This window comes from Gallinula chloropus, assembly GCF_964237585.1.
Source record: "Gallinula chloropus genome assembly, chromosome: 31".
NCBI classification, from domain to species: domain Eukaryota; kingdom Metazoa; phylum Chordata; class Aves; order Gruiformes; family Rallidae; genus Gallinula; species Gallinula chloropus.
The window spans coordinates 2,543,097-2,560,623 of record NC_140116.1 but is presented as its reverse complement, the minus strand read 5'-3'; the positions used below and the strand labels follow the sequence as shown (position 1 = coordinate 2,560,623).

General features: G+C 67.3%; 2 protein-coding genes across 3 annotated transcripts; one reads left to right on the top strand and one right to left on the bottom strand.

Annotated features, from left to right (window-relative positions):
• Window positions 1–2,671: 2,671 nt before the first annotated feature.
• Window positions 2,672–8,657, top strand: CACNB3 (calcium voltage-gated channel auxiliary subunit beta 3; the record flags this gene model as incomplete). 2 transcript variants are annotated; one of them, XM_084277171.1, is made up of 14 exons in its annotated part: window positions 2,672–2,713; window positions 2,849–2,941; window positions 5,849–5,971; window positions 6,074–6,196; window positions 6,297–6,412; window positions 6,497–6,561; window positions 6,658–6,677; window positions 6,951–7,031; window positions 7,170–7,228; window positions 7,415–7,524; window positions 7,659–7,810; window positions 7,898–7,993; window positions 8,088–8,237; window positions 8,367–8,657. In XM_084277171.1, the coding sequence occupies 14 exons, from the start codon at window positions 2,672–2,674 to the stop codon at window positions 8,655–8,657; spliced, it is 1,521 nt and encodes a 506-aa protein (XP_084133297.1). The 2 variants fall into 2 exon arrangements, with proteins under 2 accessions (XP_084133297.1, XP_084133298.1); XM_084277172.1 differs by lacking the exons at window positions 2,672–2,713; window positions 2,849–2,941 and adding an exon at window positions 4,652–4,693.
• Window positions 8,658–9,590: 933 nt separating this feature from the next.
• DDX23 (DEAD-box helicase 23) lies at window positions 9,591–17,138 on the bottom strand (the record flags this gene model as incomplete). Its single annotated transcript, XM_084277152.1, has 16 exons — window positions 9,591–10,422; window positions 10,543–10,717; window positions 11,776–11,884; window positions 12,070–12,221; window positions 13,304–13,546; window positions 13,648–13,825; window positions 14,637–14,782; window positions 14,901–15,126; window positions 15,342–15,485; window positions 15,587–15,699; window positions 15,780–15,913; window positions 16,012–16,150; window positions 16,307–16,372; window positions 16,454–16,550; window positions 16,710–16,808; window positions 16,933–17,138. 16 exons carry the CDS (start codon window positions 17,136–17,138, stop codon window positions 10,199–10,201), a joined length of 2,451 nt encoding a protein of 816 aa, XP_084133278.1. The 3' UTR covers window positions 9,591–10,198.
• Window positions 17,139–17,527: the final 389 nt, after the last annotated feature.

Genomic DNA, 17,527 nt, shown 5'->3' with positions numbered 1-17,527 from the left:
CGGGGCTGCGCGCACAGCCCCCCCCGCACCCCCCGCACACACACACACACACCCCCCGCACACCCCCCGCACACCCCCCCCGCACACCCCCCCCGTGCACCCCCCCCGCACACCCCCCCGTACACCCCCCACAAACCCCCCCCGCACACACACACACACCCCGCACACCCACCCACATCCCTCCCGCACACCCCACACACACCCCCCCCGAACACACACACACACACCCCGCACACCCCCCCCCGCACAACCCCCCCCGCACACCCCCCCCGCAACCCCCCACACCCCCCCCCGTGCACCCCCCTGTCTGCACACACATACACACCCCCCCTTTGAGTGTGACCCTTGCACGCACACTGGACACCCCCCTGCACGCACAGCCCCCCCTCATTGCACGCCCCCCCCAACGTGCCTACACCCCCCTTGCACACTCAGCCCCCCCCTCATTGCACGCCCCCCCCAACGTGCCTACACCCCCCTTGCACACTCAGCCCCCCCCTCATTGCACGCCCCCCCCCCAACATGCCTACACCCCCCCCTTGCACGCACAGCCCCCCCTCATTGCACGCCCCCCCCCAAAATGTGCCTACACCCCCCTTGCACACGCACACAGCCCTTTGTGTCTGGGCGCACACGCAGCCCCCCCCACGCACACACACACCCTGAGGGGACCCCTGGCACACACACACACGATTTGCACGCACTCCCCTTGCACACACACCCCCCTTGGACACCCACCCAGATCCTTCCACACAGACCCCCTTGCACACGCACCCCTTGCACACACACCCTCCCTGGACACACACCCCCCCCTTGCAAGCACAACCCCCCCTTAGACACCCACCCACATCCCTGCACACGCACCCCTTTTGCACACACACCCCCCACCTTGCACACACACACACACACACCCCCGTGCACACACACACCCTTGGACACCCACTCACACCCTTGCACATGTACCCCCTTTGCACACACACCCCTTGCACACACCCCCACCCCCCTCCCTGCTTGCACACCCCTCCTTGCACACACACACCCCTTGCACACACACACACACACCCTTGCACACAGACACACCCCTTGCACACACCCCCACCCCCCTCCCTGCTTGCACACCCCTCCTTGCACACACACACACCCCTTGCATACACCCCCACCCCCATTCCCTGCTTGCACACCCCCTTGCACACACACCACTTACACGCACACACATACCCCATCCCAGCTTGCACACCCTCCCTTGCACACACACATCCCCCTTACACACACACCCTTCCCTCCCTGCTTGCACACCCCCCCTTGCACACCCCCCTTGCACACATGCACCCCCTTGCACACACCCCCACACCCCCTCCCTGCTTGCACACCCCCTTGCACACACACACACCCCTTGCACACACCCCCACCCCCCATTCCCTGCTTGCACACCCCCCTTGCACACACACCCCTTGCACACACACACCCCCCTTGCACACACACCCCCTTGCACACACACACCCCTCTTACACACACCCCCACCCCCCTCCCTGCTTGCACACCCCCCATTGCACACACCCCCCTTGCACACACACCCCCCTTGCACACACACCCCTTGCACACACACCCCCTTAGCACCACCCCCCGTTCCCAGGCGTCCTCCCTTCCCCGGGGTCCCCACATGGACCCCCGCGGCTGTGCGTGGGTCAGACCCTGGCACCCCCCCACCCCCACCCGTGACCGGGTTCTCCCCCCCCCCCAGCAGCGGCAGCGCCGGGCCCCGCACCCCCCCCGCAGCGGCGCCGGGCCCCGGGGAGCGCAGGTTAATCATTAATTAACAGCCGCCGCCGGGCCCGTGTCCCCGCGGGCCCACGCGGAAGTCCCGCCGCGAGTGGGGGAGCAGCGGAGCCCGGCGGGGGGGGGTTGGGGGGGTGTGGGGTGGGTGTAGGGGGGGGGAAGGGGTGTCCCAGCGCACCCTCACCGGGGGGTGCCCGGGCTGGGTCCTGCCGGGGGTCCCCGGGACAGACCTTGGCCGGCCCCTGCCCCCCACGTTCGACCTCCGTGGGCTGGATCCTGGTCACGCCGTGGGTGTTCCCCCCCCCCCCCTCCACCCCCAGGGTTTGGCCCTGGCTCTACCGGGGCTCCCCAAGCCCCCCACACCCCCCCCCCGCAGCCCCCGCCTATCGCTCCGGCCGGGCGGTGCGGTGGATGCTGCAGCCCCGCGGCCCCGCACACACCCGTGGGCACGACGGGGACACGAGTGTGCGGGAGGGCTGCCCCGCACCTCAGGACACCCCCTCCCCCCCCCCGCCCCGATCCCTGCCCCACGCGGGGGTAAATAGAGGGAGATACCCCCGGGTTTGGAGTTGGGGGGGGGTGGGGGGGACACACACCCACCCCGCAGCCCCCCCCGGGGGCCTCATCCCGCAGCCGCGGGGGTTGCGGGGAGGGGTCTATCCCCAGTGCGGGGGGCGAGGGCCGGACGCCGCGGCGGGATGGGCGCGGGGGGCGGGTAAAGCGGGGGCGGGGACGGTCGGGACGCCCCGGCGGCCCCGTGTGATGCGGAGCGCGGCGGTGACAGCGGCGGCGGCGCCCAGGCCCTTCCCGGGGAAGAAGCCGCGGTCCGGTGCGGGGCGGCCCCGCCGGGATCCCGGGGGCGGGGGGGGGGGGTTCCGCTGGGTACGGGCCGGGGATGTCATCCCCGGCGCAACCCTCCGCTCTCGGCTCCTTCCAGGTAGAGAGGAACGGAGGAGCCTTTGCCCGGCTACCCTGGGCCCGCTGGAGGCCCCCGGTTCGGTTCTTCCCGCAGCGGAGGGGCCGCCCGGTGCTCACCGGCCGCCCCCCCCTTCCCTCCCCCTCCACTTCGCAGAGTCCCCGGAGGCTCCCGAAGCGTAAGAGCCGCTTCAAGCGCTCGGACGGCAGCACCTCGTCCGATACCACCTCCAGCATCCTCCGCAGGCAGGTGAGAGGGGCCGGCACCGGCACCGGTAACCGGGGCGGGGCATCCCCCCCCCACCCCGGTCCCATCTCCCCCCCCCCCCCCCGCCGCGTCTCCCTCCCGGAGGTGGCGACGCTGCGGCTCCGCATTAAGGCACCGACCGGGGAAGGGGGGGTGTGGGGTGGGGGGGTGGGGGGGTGGATGGATGGGGGGGGGGGGGGGGATCGGTTGAGCTCCCCGCCCCAGGAGGAACCCGGGGGGGAGCCGCCCCCCCCCCCCCCTCCCTACCGTTCCCCCCGGGACCGGGGCTGGGAGCCGGCACCGGGCTCCGGTAGCATCGCAACCCAGCCGCTCCCCGCGGCTAAAAATAGCGAGTGCTGCGTCAGGGCCGGGCCGGCCGCCGGGTACCGGCACTGCGGCGCGGGGGGTGCCGGCGGGACCCAGCGGGGAAACTGAGGCACGGGAGGGGGACCGGGCCCGGGGGTGGGGGTGAGGGTGGGGGGGGGTGCCGGTGCCGGGTTACCGCCCCGCTCGCACCCGCGCTGCCCGGGAGAGACGGTTTACCCCCCCCCTGCTCCGGTTCTTCCTCCCCCCCCCCCCGGAGGGAGAGTGGGTACCGGGGTGGGGGGGGTGGGGGGGGGCTCCGGTAGGTGCGGCCCCGGGGATAGAGCAGAGCGGCCCGAGCGGCTCGTTTGCGCCCCAGGGTAGCACCTACCCCCCCCCTCCCCCCCACACACCGGGACCCCCCGGGGGATCCCCCCGCCCGGGCTCCGCATCCAGCGCGGCCCCTTCAGCACCTCGGAGAGGGCCCGGCCCGGCCCCGCCGCCCCGGCCGGTACCGGGGCCGACGCCCGGTGGCCGGTGACCGTCCCGCCGCTGCCCGGAGCCCTGTCCCACGCCCCCCCCCATCTCCCCCGGGCCGTGCCGAGCCGTCCCGGGCCTGTCTCGCTGCACGGTAACGGGGCGGGCCGGGCCGGTCCCCCGAGGCTCGTCGCTGCCCCCCTCCTCGGGGGCGGGGGGGTGGGGGTGTGGGGGGGGGGGTGTGGGGGGGGCGGCTCCGGCCCTGCCGCAGGGCTCGCCCTGCAGACGGGGCTGCTACCGGCTCGGGGCAGGACGGGGGCCGCCGCACCGGAGCATGGAGGTACCCACGGGAATCCCTCGGCCACGGGCTGCGGGGGGGCTGCACGGGCCCTCAACGCCGCCTCAGGACCCCCCCCCCCACCTCCATCCCCTTGCACATACCCCCCCCCCCCCCCTCCCCTTCCCCCGGGAGCTGCCCCGGAGCCGCTCGGGACCCACGGCTGCCAGTGCAGCCCCCCCCCACCCCCCAACCCCCCCCACCACCACCCTCCCCCCCCTGGGGGTCCCACCGGAGAGGGGCCGGAGCCTCCACACACCCTCCCCCCCCCGGGGGTCCCACCGGAGAGGGGCCGGAGCCTCCCCCGCCATCCCCTGGCTGGGGGAAGCGCGACCCCCCCCCCAACACCCACCCCCCCACCCCCAGGCCGAGCCGGTGGGGGCGGCTCCGTGCGCCCCGGGGAAGGGGGGGCGGTGGGAGGCGGGGGCGGGGAGGGGCGGGGAGGGGCGGCAGCGGCAGCGGCGGAGCGGGCAGGGCCAGCCGGAGCCCGAGCCGCAGCCGGAACCGGAGCCCGAGCCGGTACCGGGACCGGAGCCGGGCTGGGGCCTGGGCTGGGGGGGGGGGCTCGGCTCGGCTCGGCTCGGCTCGCCCCGTCTATGTCGTTTTCTGACTCCAGCGCTACCTTCCTGCTCAACGAGGTACCGGGCCCGGTACCGGGGGGGGTGGGGGAGCTACGCCCCGGGGGTGGGTGTGGGGGGTGGGATTTGGCTGTGCCCGGTGCGGGGAGGTGGTGGTGGTGGTGGGGGGGGGTCAGGTCGTGTCGCCCCCCCCCCCCCCCCCCCCCCGGCCCTTTGTTCCCGCCGCTGCCGGTCTCGCCCTTTCCCGGCAGGTGCCGCCGGGACCAGGAACCGGGGATGGGGGTGGTGGAGAGGGGAGGATGCGACCCCCATGGCCGGGGTTGATGCTCCGGGCCGGAGGCTGCATTGATGGGGGGGGGGGTGGTGCTTGGGGAAGGTGCTGGAGATGCTGTATTGGGGGGGGGGGCCCGTGCTTGGGATGCTGGGGGGGGTGGTGAGAATTTGAGGGGGGGGGGGGAGTGCTGGGGAGGCCATATTGGTGGGGGCTGTGCTGGGAAACCATATTGCCTGCGTCGGGGTGGGGGAGCCCAGCCCCCCCCTCATTCCCCCCCCTATTCCCCCCCTTCCCCTTTTCCCCCCCCTACCCCCCCCCCGATGTGAGCGAGGTGGGATGCGCAGGGTGGGGGCGGCCCCAGCGGGTGATGGAGCCGGTGCTGGGCAGCGCCGGGGGGGCCTCAGGGCGGGGGGCGAGGGGGGGGGGGGGGGGTGATGCTCAGCTACATCCAGGGACCTATAAATATTTCACTGCAGCTTCTGCGCCTGTTCCGGGCACAGCGGGTGCTGGGTAATTACCAGCGGGGTGGGGGTGGGGTGGGGGGGAGCTGGGAGGGGTGGGGGGGCTGTGCCAAGCAGGGTGGGGGGAGCTGGGAGGTGGTGATGGGGTGGGGGGGGGGATGCACTGAGCACCCGCTGGGCATCCCAGGGTGGGGGGGGTGGCTGCAGCAGGTCTACATCCCCAGGGGGATGGGGACCCCTGTGCCTTCCTGGTGCTGTGGGGGGTCTCCCCACACCCCCCCACACCCCCCCAGGACACTGAGGCTGCACCCCAGGAGGGTCCTGCTGGGGCAGTGCCACTGAGAACCCCCCCCCCCCCAAAAGCCAGGATCAACAGGGTCCCCTCCCCAGGCTTGTGCTGCCTCAGGGCAAGGTCCTTCTTTGGGGGGGGTCCTTGCAGCCCCCCAGCACTCAGCCCTGTCCCCCCTCCCCACTCCCCAGGGCTCGGCGGACTCCTACACCAGCCGCCCATCCCTGGACTCCGACGTGTCCCTGGAGGAGGATCGCGAGGGCGCGCGGCGCGAGGTGGAGAGCCAGGCCCAGCAGCAGCTCGAGAGGGCCAAGGTAGGGGTGGTGGGGGTGAGAAAACTCATGGGGAGGGCTGGTGGGGGCTTGGGGGGTGCTGATTGACCCCCCACACCCCCCCCACATCCTCCCCATCCCCAGCACAAGCCGGTCGCCTTCGCTGTGCGCACCAATGTCAGCTACTGCGGGGCGCTGGACGAGGAGTGTCCGGTGCAGGGAGCTGCCATCAACTTTGAAGCCAAAGATTTCCTGCACATCAAGGAGGTCAGTTAGGAGGGTGGGGTGGGGGGACAGACACACATCAGGGCCAGGGATACCCCCTCCTCAACCTCCCCTCCCCTCTCCCCAACCTGCCCTCGCCCAGAAATACAGCAATGACTGGTGGATTGGGCGCCTAGTGAAGGAGGGGGGGGACATCGCCTTCATCCCCAGCCCCCAGCGCCTGGAAGCCATGAGGCTCAAGCAGGAGCAGAAAGCCAGGTAGGGAACAGACACCCACCCCCACTCCCCTCACTTAAGCCCCCCCAGGGGTCTCTCAACCTCTCCCACCCCCCCCTCCCCAAGGAGAGCTGGCAATGCCTCAGGCCTTGGTGACAGTGGGAACCGGCGATCGCCTCCCCCCTCCTTAGGTAAGGACACGTCCTGGCCCAGGGGGGTCCTGGGAGGCAGGGGGGGGTCCTCCCTTTGCTGTCACCAACCTCTGTTTCTTCTCTCCTCTCCCCAAGCCAAGCAGAAGCAGAAGCAGGTGAGTCCCCTGTGCCCTGGGGTGGGGGGAGATGGTGGCTGGGTGGGGGGGGGGACACAGGACACACACGTGCTCCATGAAGAGCTGTTTCTGGGATGGAAAGGGTGAGGGCAAAACCCACCCACACCCCCCCTCGAGTCTGCCCCCCCGGTTATGGGGGGCTGTAGGATGGGTGGCTCTCTGGAATAGGCTCGTTGACCCCTTTCTCCCAGGGGCTGGTGGGTGGGGTTAGGGGGGCACAGGGTGGTGACGTGTCCCTGCGTCTCCCCACAGACACAGCACATCCCACCCTATGACGTTGTCCCCTCCATGCGGCCCGTGGTGCTGGTGGGGCCCTCGCTGAAAGGATACGAGGTATAAGGTGGGGGGGGGGGGGGTGTGTTTGGGGTTGGGGGCTCCATCCCTGCCTGTCCCAGTGATGGGCAGATGGTGGGGCCGAGGGCTGCTGGCAGGGTGCCGGTGCTGCCATCTGCTGACCGGCCCCGCCGGCAGGTCACCGACATGATGCAGAAAGCCCTCTTCGACTTCCTCAAGCACAGATTCGACGGCAGGTGAGATACCACCCACCCCCCTCCCCTCCTCCCGCTCCCAACCCCAGGACCCCTCAAGCCCACCCACCCACCCACCCATATGGCCCACGAAGGGGGGAAGGGGAGGGGAGGGGAGGGAAGGGGAGCGCACAGGTCCCCACCACCATCCCTTTGCCCCCCCCCCTCCTTTCCCCATCCCCTCCCCAGGATCTCAATCACCCACATCACAGCTGACCTCTCCCTGGCCAAGCGCTCCATCCTCAACAACCTGGGCAAGCAAGCCATCCTGGAGCGCTCCACCACCCGCTCCAGCATCGGTGAGGGGCTGGGCTCAACCCCTGGGGTGCAGGGGCTCCCCTTTTTTGGGGCCAGCTTGGCCTGATACACACACCCCTCTCCCTTCTCCTTCCCCTCCCTGTCCTGCCCCATGTGTGTGTCCCCCCCACCCAAGCCGAGGTGCAGAGCGAGATCGAGCGCATCTTCGAGCTGGCCAAGTCCCTGCAGCTGGTGGTGCTGGATGCTGACACCATCAACCACCCAGCCCAGCTGGCCAAGACCTCCCTGGCACCCATCATTGTCTATGTCAAGGTGTCCTCACCTAAGGTGAGGGGTGACCAGGACCCCCCCCACCCCCCAAAAGGCTTGTTGCCCCCCCCCACAGCCCCATCACCCTCCTTCTCCCCTCCCCAGGTCCTGCAGCGGCTCATCAAGTCCCGGGGGAAGTCGCAGGTGAAGCACCTCAACGTGCAGATGATGGCAGCTGACAAGCTGGTCCAGTGTCCCCCGGTGAGCAGGGTGGGACCCCTGCCCTGGGGATGCCAAGGAGGGGCTGGGTGGGGGGTCCCCAAGTCATTCCTGACCCCCCTTTCACCCACCTCAGGAGCTCTTTGATGTCATCCTGGATGAGAACCAGCTGGAGGATGCCTGTGAGCACCTGGCTGAGTACCTGGAGGTGTACTGGCGTGCCACCCACCACCCCCCGCACGCCCCCCACGCCGTGCCCTCGCCCACCGGCCTCCCAGGCTTGCAGGTACCCCCTCCCCAAAGCCTACACCCCTTCCCCCGGGTCCCTGCCAGCACAGGGGGTACCCACACCAGACAGGACACCCCCCCTACCACCACCTCACCCCCATTCCCAAAGCCCCATCCCTCCCCACAGAGCCAGCAGCTGCTGGGGGAGCGGGGGGAGCACTCGCCGCTGGAGCACGACAGCCTGATGCCCTCGGATGAAGCTGGGGAGACGTCACCCCAACCCTGGGGGGCTGCATCCCAACGCAGCTCCAGGCATCTGGAAGAGGAGGAGTATGGAGACCCCTACCCAGACCTCTACCAGCCCCACCGGCACCACAACAGCGGCTTGCAGGGCCCCGGCACGCCGGAGCGCGCGGCCGAGCGCAACCACGACAGGAACTGGCAGCGCAGCCGGCCCTGGGCTAAGGACAGCTATTAGGGGGGTGGGGGGGGACAAAGAGGAGGGGAGGGGGGGGGAAATACGGCTGGGAACCGGCCCCCCACCCCTCACCCCAGTCGCCCTGGCCCTGAGCTGGGGCTGCTCAGACAATCTCCCTCTCTTGGGGAACTCCTCGGTGCCGGCAGCTTCCTCACACCCCCACCCCCCTCAACCCCCCCCAGGGATGTCTTCAGCCATAAGCACAGGGTGAGGGGGGTGGGGGCAATGGTCAGGATGCCCCAAGAACCCCCCCTCCCCAGCTCCTTGGGGACATGGGGACAGCTACATGCCTTCTCCCTGCCTCAGTTTCCCCACCTCCCCACCCCACCCCGCATTGCAGGCTGGCTCATTCCCCGCAAGGCAGCTGCCATGAAACAGAGGGTGCCTCCCCCCCCACCCCCAAGCCCCCCTCCCCAAAACCTCATGGGCCAAGGGGCTGAGGAGTGGGGGGGACACACAGATACATGTGGTTTTAGCAGCATCCCCCATCCCACACAGACCTGAGGGGCTCAGCCTGCCCCCCTCCCCTGCATGGGACCCCCCCTGGGAGGAGGGGGCCGCACCAGTCGCTTCGCTCTGCACCGAATTCTCCCTGCCCCCAAACCACCTCCTCCTCCAGGGCCAGAGGCAGGGGGTGGCTGGACCCCACCTGGGGCAGGGCCACCCCAAATCCTGCACTCACACCCCCCCTCTCTTTTCCCCATCCTCACAACCCCCCCCCCCTCTCCCTGCACGTCACTGCACAGTCATGTAAATACGGTGCCCACCCCCCTTGGCACAGCTGGGCACAAGGTCCCAGCGCTGGGCTGACCCCCCCCACCCCAACAACACCCCCACACACACCCCAAAATCACCCAGGGCACTTTGCAGGGAGCTGGGGAGTGGGTGGGGGGGAAGGGGGGGCACAGATTTGTTATAATTTCTTTTGTAGAAAGCACTGATTTCCCTGTAACTGGTTTCAGAAACACAAGAGTGCTTGGAGGTGCTGGTGTCTGTGTGTCTGGGGAGGGGGACACACACACCACAGGGATGGGGAGGGGGAGGGAAAGGGAGCTGGGATCTGTGGGTGCTGAGCACCCCTAAAAGCTCCCTCCTTAGGGGTGCTGCTGGCTCCCAGCCCCTCTGGGAAAGGGGCTGTGGGAAGGGAGAGCACGAGGAGGCCGCATCCGGCAGCTCAGCTGGGGGGGGGGGTTTATTCCCACAGCCTGGAATTTTGGCTACAAAAGGGATGAAGGGACCCCAACTCCTGGGACAGCCCTGGAACCAGCACCCCAAACCCAGCGACAGCTCTGCCCCCCAACAGCCTCCCAACCAATCCCTGGGTGAGGCAGGGAGGGGGACTGAGAGAACAGGGTGAGGGGGGATATTTGGGGGACAGTCCCAACCCCAAGTCTCTGCTGTCAGCAGTCCTGGCCACATCAGGGCTGGGCAGGGGGAATGTGGGGGTGAAGAGCAACCAAAAGAGTCCTGGCAGCCCAACATTGTCCCCAAAAAGGGGTGACAGAGAGGGCAGGAGGGTGGGGTGGGGGGGATACCAGTCTTCAAGCGAAGATGGTTTCCTCCCGCCGCTTCTTGGTGAGGATGGTGCCAGGTTTGTGCTGGGCATCGGGGTGGTTGGCCAGCTCGGGGGGGCAGGAGGACACTGGGCTCTCCAGGATGGCCTGTTTCAGGTCGTAGAAGACAGTAGAATCCTCCTTGGTGAGGAAGGTGATGGCCACACCGCTCTTCCCAGCTCGGCCCGTCCGCCCGATGCGGTGGATGTAATCTGGAGGAGAGGAGGGGGGGACACACGGGATGGGGGGGGGTGAGGTGCCACACAGGGGTGAGGGGAGACCCCCACGACCTCTTCCCTGCACCCAACAGCCCCCCAAGTCCTTAAACTCACCCTCAATGTTCTTGGCCATGTCATAGTTGACCACCATGGAGACGTCGTGGATGTCGATGCCGCGCCCGGCCACGTCGGTGGCCACCAGGATGTCCTTGGCGCCGGCCTTCAGGTTGGAGAGCGCGAACTCCCGCTGCTCCTGGCCTTTGCCACCGTGCAGGGTGCAGGCGTTGTACTGGTGGAGGGGGGGTGATGGGACTGGTTAGATGGGGGCTGGGGAGGGGGGATCTGGAGCCATAGAGTCCCCACATGGGAATTGGGGGTGCTCAGGGCCTCAGCACCCACCTAATCCTAACCTAACCCCCACCCCAGCACCCTCTATCCACCCCAAACCTTCACTATTCCCCCCCCAAACTCCCACCCCAGCACCCCCAAATCCCCCCCTCCAAGACCTCATATCCCCCCCACGACACCATATCCCCCCCCCAACATCTCCCAGACCCACATAACCCACCCCCCCACCCCGGACACCATAACCCCCTCCAGACTCCCTATCTCCCCCATAACCCCCCTCCAGGACCCCCCCAGGGCCCCATAACCCCCCTGAATCCCCCCTATCCTCCCCCCCCAACACCATAACCCCCTCAAGACTCCCTATCTCCCCCATAACCCCCTCAACCCCCCTCCAGGACCCCCCCCAGGGCCCCATAACCCCCCTGAATCTCCCCTATCCTCCCCCCCCAACACCATAACCCCCTCCAAACTCCCTATCTCCCCCATAACCCCCCTCCAGGACCCCCCCAGGGCCCCATAACCCCCCTGAATCCCCCCTATCCTCCCCCTCCAACACCATAACCCCTCCCAGACACCATAACCCCCTCCAGACTCCCTATCCCCCCCGTAACCCCCCCAACTCCCCTCCAGGACCCCCCCAGGGCCCCATAACCCCCCTAAGTCCCCCCTATCCCCCCCTCAACCCCCAACCCCTCCCAGACACCATAACCCCCTCAAGACTGCCTATCTCCCCCATAACCCCCCCAAACCCCCTAGGACCCCCCCAGGGCCCCATAATCCCCCTAAATCCCCTCTATCCCACCCCCAACCCCCTCAGGCTCTGCCGCCAGCATCCTGCCCTTGGGGGTGCACAGGACCCCTACATCCCAACCCCCTTCCTGCTGCTCTGCCTGCCCCATAGTGCCGCTCTGACGTCATGGGGGGGGGGTGTGATGTGGTGGGGGGGGTGTGACATGGGGGGGAGGGGGGGGCAGGGCCATACCACAGCCTGAGACTCACCCCCATCTTCTCCAGGGACTTGGCCAGCACGTCGCAGCCCTTCTTCTGGTTGACGAAGATGATGATGGGTGGGTCGAAGCCCTGTTCCAGGATGGCCAGCAGCTTCTTCCTGTTGGGGAAGAAGAGGGTGGGTTGGGTGAAGGAGAAGGTGGTGGTGCCCCACAGGAGCCCATCTACTCTCCAGAGTCCCTCTCCCAAAGCACCCTCACCCTCAAAACACCCCAGCCCACCCACCAAACACCCACCCTCCCCACTCCAGCCCACTCCAGCCCACTCCAGAGGCCCCCACTGCACCTCTTCTCCGACTCAGACATGAGGAAGACCTTCTGCTCCACCCGCTCGTGGGGTTTGCCGGCCGAGCCGATGTAGACCACGGCCGGGCGCCGCAGGTAGCTGCGGGCCAGGCGCTCCACCGCCGGCGGCATGGTGGCCGTGAACATGACGGTCTGCGAGCAAACAGAGCCATGAGGAACATCCCCCACAGGGCAGGAACAAGGCCAACACACACCCCACTGGGACCCACCCCATAGAATCCATCCCAGACTGGTTTGGGTTGGGAGGGACCCCCAAGGGTCACAGAGCTCCAACCCCCCCTGCCACAGGCTGGGACACCAACCTCCAGGCCTGGAGCTACACAAGGTTGCCCAGGGCCCCAGCCAACCTGGCCTTGGACACCCCCAGGGATGGATGGGGCACCCACCCCCTCTCTGGGCAGCCCCTTCCAGCCCCTCACCACTCTCTCTGCACAGAACTTCCCCCCAATCTCTCCTCTCCCCCTTCCCTCCTCCAGCTTCACCCCATCCCCTTGTCCTGTCAGTCTCTGCCCTTTAACAAGCCCATTCCCCTCCTGTTCCTCTGCTCCCTTCAGGGATGGAAAGGCTGCAGTGAGGTCCCCCCACAGCCTTTTCCTCTCCAGGCTGAACCAGCCCAGCTCCCTCACCCTCTCTCCATAGGGAAGCTGCTCCTCATCATCATAGAATCATAGAATGGTCTGGGTTGGAAGGGACCCCAAGGGTCACAGAGCTCCAACCCCCCTGCCACAGGCAGGGACACCAACCTCCAGGCCTGGAGCTACACAAGGCTGCCCAGGGCCCCATCCAACCTGGCCTTGAACACCTCCAGGGATGGGGAATCCACTACCTCTCTGGGCAGCCTGTTCCAGCACCTCACCACTCCTTCTGTAAAAAACTTCCCCCTAAGATCTAATCTAAACCTTCCCTCCTTTAGCTTTAGTCCATTCCCCCTTGTCCTGCCATTATCTGCTCTTTTAAAAAGTCGAATCCCCTCCTGCCTATAAGCTCCCTTCAGGTACTGGAAGGCTGCAACGAGGTCCCCCCGCAGCCTTCTCTTCTCCAGGCTGAACAAGCCCAGTTCCCTCAGCCTCTCTTTGTAGGGCAGGTGCTCATCCCCATGTCCCTCCTCTGACCCCTCTCCACCAGCCCCACACTGTACTGGGTTCCCCAGCTCTGGACACAAGACTCCAGCTGGGGCCTCACAAGGACACAACCCCCCTCCACGTGCCACCCACCTGTCTGTACTTGTGTTTCCCTGACTCAAAGTTGGCCAACATCTTCTCAGGGTCCTCAGCCTCGTCGGTGTCTGGTTTTTGGTTGGTGACAGGCATGTGCTCCAGGATCTTCTGCACATCAGGCTCAAAGCCCATGTCGATCATGCGATCGGCCTCATCCAGCACCACGTAGGTGCAGCGGCTCAGCACCAGGTACCGGTTCTCCAGCACGTCGATGAGACGCCCCGGCGTAGCGATGACGATCTAGGGGGAAGAGGGGGGAGCAGAAGGGGTTGGTGAGCACAGCTTGGAGCTCAAACAACCCCTCTGCTTTGGGGTGGGAGGGGACACACACACACACCCACCTCGCAGCCCATGCGAAGGCGGAAGCCTTGGTCCTCGCGGGAGATGCCGCCGATCACGGCCACCGTGCGGATGCCCAGGGGCTTCCCGAATTTGATGGTCTCCTCCTCGATCTGCTGGGCCAGCTCACGGGTAGGGGCCAGGATGATGGCGTAGGGACCTTGGTCTGACTCCTCGATCCTGTGGGGTGACAGGGCACAGCTACGTCACGCGTGTCGCGCTCCCCGCGGCGTCACCCCCTGGCGTCACCCTGTGGTGTCACCCCCTGGCGTCACCCTGTGGTATCACCCCGCAGCATCACCCCCTGGAATCACCTCCGGTGTCACCCCACACTGTCACCCTGTGGCATCACCCCCTGGCGTCACCCCACAGTGTCACCCCCTGGCATCACCCCACAGTGTCACCCCCTGGCATCACCCCATGGAATCACCCCCTGATGCCACCCCGTGGCATCACCTCCTGGCGTCACGCCCTGGTGTCACCCTGTGGTATCACCCCCTGGCGTCACCCCACAGTGTCACCCCCTGGCATCAACCTCTGGTGTCATCCCATGGAATCACCCCCTGGTGTCACCCCACAGTGTCACCCCCCGGCATCACCCCGTGGAATCACCCCCTGGCATCACCCCACAGTGTCACCCACTGGCGTCACCCCACAGTGTCACCCCTGGCGTCACCCCGTGGAATCACCCCCTGATGCTACCCCATGGCGTCACCCCCTGGCATTGCCCCATGGCATCACCCTGTGGCATCACCCCACATTGTCACCCCCTGGCATCACCCCCTGGCATCACCCCCTGGCGTCACCCCGTGGTGTCACCCCATGGAATCACCCCATGGCGTCACCCCCTGGCATCACCCCATGGTGCCACCCCCTGGCGTCACCCCATGGTGTCACCCCCTGCCGTCACGCCCTGGCGTCACTCCACAGGGTCACCCCCTGACGTCACCCCCTGGCATCACCCCCTGGCGTCCCCCCGTGTCCCACCCACCGGTCGATCTTGGGCAGGGTGGTGATCCACACCAGCAGAGGGATGAGGAACGCTGCGGTCTTGCCGCTGCCGGTCTCGGCCACGCCGATGATGTCGCGGTTCTGCAGCCCGATGGGGATGGCCTGGCGCTGGATAGGGGTGGGCTCCTGGCAAGGGGAGAGGCAGATTTAGGAAGGGGACCTTCCCCTCCTTGTGTCCCTCTCAGCTCTCCTCCCATCTGTGGGGCAGCAGCCTCTCCTCTCCTCTCCTCCATCCCGTGCCCACCTTGTATCCACACTTATCGATGACCTCCAGGATGTGGGGGGGCAGGGAAGAGTCCTTCCAGGAGCGGATGGGATTGGGAATCTTGCCCCCCTTGGTGGTGATGCTGTAGTCCTCCCGGAAGATGCGCCAGTCCCTGTCTGTCATCTCATCCAGCTTCTTCTGGGACCAGTGCCGGTCATCCCAGCGCTGTTTGGCCTCTTTCTTCCGCAGCTTCCGCAGCCGAGCCCTGGGTGGGGGGTGGTGGGGTGGTGGTGGTGAGGAAGGGGACAGGGTTCACCCTGAACCTCTGAGGAGGCTGGAATCATCTCACAACCCTCATAAGGAACACGCTGCACCCCACAGCCACCCCCTAAAGCTCTCCAGCCCACAAAAGCACAGCCAGCCTTTGGCCCTGGACACCCCTTGGCATCCCCCCAGTTCCCCCCCACCCAGCACACTCACTCCTCCTGCTCCTTCTCCTCCAGTGTCCGTCTCTTCTCCATCAGGTCCCCATAGAAACGGGACTGTTCCCGTTTCTGCTGCTTCAGGTCGATCCCTGCGATGAAGCCCCGGCCCAGCAGCTGCACTTGGTGCCGCTCCTTGTATCTAGAGGAGGGGGAGAGAAGGGTCAGGGACAGGGGTTTGGGGCTGCTCAGCACCTCCTAGGGTATCCCTCCCCCCAGCCCCAGAAGCACCCCACCACTCACAGGGGGTTGTAATCGATGGATGTGTCCTCTGAGGCGTCCCACTCGAAGACGAACTTGCGGTCGTTGAGGTGCCGCGTGCGCCTCCGCTTCTTCACCCCCCCCAGGTACCGCTCCTGCAAGATCCTGGGTGAGGATCTGACCCAGGGGCCCCCCCCTACCCCCAAATCCCCCCTTCCTCCCCCCAAACACTCACCTTAATGGCATGAAGCTCTTTGCTCTTGTCCTTCTCCTCCCGGATCTTCTGCCTGCCCTCCTCATCCTCCGTGCCGTTGGTCTCCCGCTCCATGCGCTCGCGGCGCTCCCTGCGCTCACGCTCCTGGGGGTCTTCTGGGGAGCAGGGGAAGGGTCTCAGAGCTCAGCCCCCACCCCTAAGGCTGAAGCCCCCTCAGAACCAAGCAGACTGCAGTGGGGGGACGCCCCCTTACCCAGCATCTTCCTCCCCATCTCCTGGAACTGCTTCCTCTTCTTCCTCTCCTCCTCCAGCAGCCGCTGCCGCTCCTCCACCTCCTGCTGCCGCCGCCGCAAGGCCTCAGCCTCCCGCTCGGCCTTGGACAGGAACTTGGGCTGGGACAGGAGAGGGGAAGGCTCACAGGGGGCTTGGCTGTGACCCCCCTCACTGCCAAGGAAAGACCCCCACCCCCTCAACACCCACCCTGTCCCAGCCACCAACGGGCAGGGTAGGAGAAAGCCCCAATGCAGGGAGGAGGCTCCTGCTCCTACCTTGGCTTCTGCCTCCTCTTCAGCCTTCTTCTTAGCCAGCAGCTCCTCCAAGGACAGCGGCTGGGCCTGCAAACACAGGGCTGGACTGTTAGCAACCCCCTTTGCCACACCAAAGCTCCATCCCCCCCAGCCAAGCCCCTTCCTCACCTTCTCCTTCTTCAGGGCATTCTCTTCCTCTTCCTCTGCTTTCCGGGAGTCCCGTTCCTTCCGGGACTTTGAATCCTTCCCTCTGCCTGGGGACAAACTTCCCAGAGGAATAAAGAGGGATCAGGGAGGGAACAGAACCCCAGGGTCACCCTACCCACACCGACCAGGGAAATCCTGCTCTCACCCTACAGGGAACAGCCCTGGGTGGGGCTCACCAGGGAGCAGGGACACTCCAAAAAGAGAGGGGGGTGCTCACCTTGATCTCTTCCTGTCCTTGTCCCGCCGGTGTCCATCCTTGTCCCGGTCCCGGTCCTTCTTGTTCCGGTCCCGGTCCCGCTCTTTGTGCCGACGGTCCCTGCAGAGTGGGACAGTCAGAGCACAACCCCAGCCCAACCACCCAGAGCCTCGTGAGGGTGTTATGGCCAGATGAGACAGGAGGCTGGAGAGCTCTTCCCTGCAAAGCCAGGGGACCCACTCACCTCTCTGCCGACTTGGAGCGGGAACGGGAGCGGGAGCGGCTGCCTCGCCTCCTGTCCCGGGACCTGTGACGCTTCCTGTCCTTAGAAGGGGAAACTTTCCGGTCCCTGTCCCGATCCCGGTCCCTGTCTGGGGAACGGGAGCGCTTCCTCTCCTCCTTGGCAGGGGATGAGTCCCGGTCCTTCTTGTCTGTCAGTTCTCCAGCCATCTGCCAGGTATCCGGGGCTCAGAACAGGGCCCGGGGGCAGAGCAGGGCCCAGGGGTGAGTAGGGCCCAGGGAGCAGAGCAGGGTGTGGGGGTCAGAGCAGGGGCCCGGGGGCAGAGCAGGGCCTGGGGGTGAATAGGGCCCAGGGGGCAAAGTAGGGTATGGGGGTCAGAAGGGGGGTGGGGGGCAGAGCAGGGCCCGGGGGTGAGTAGGGCCCAGGAGGCAGAGCAGGGCCCAGGGGCAGAACAGGGCCCGGGGGTGAATAGGGCCCAGGGGGCAAAGTAGGGTATGGGGGTCAGAATGGGGCTGGGGGGCAGAGCAGGGCCCAGGAATGAGTAGGGCCCAGGGGGCAGAGCAGGGTGTGGGGGTCAGAACAGGGCCCAGGGGCAGAG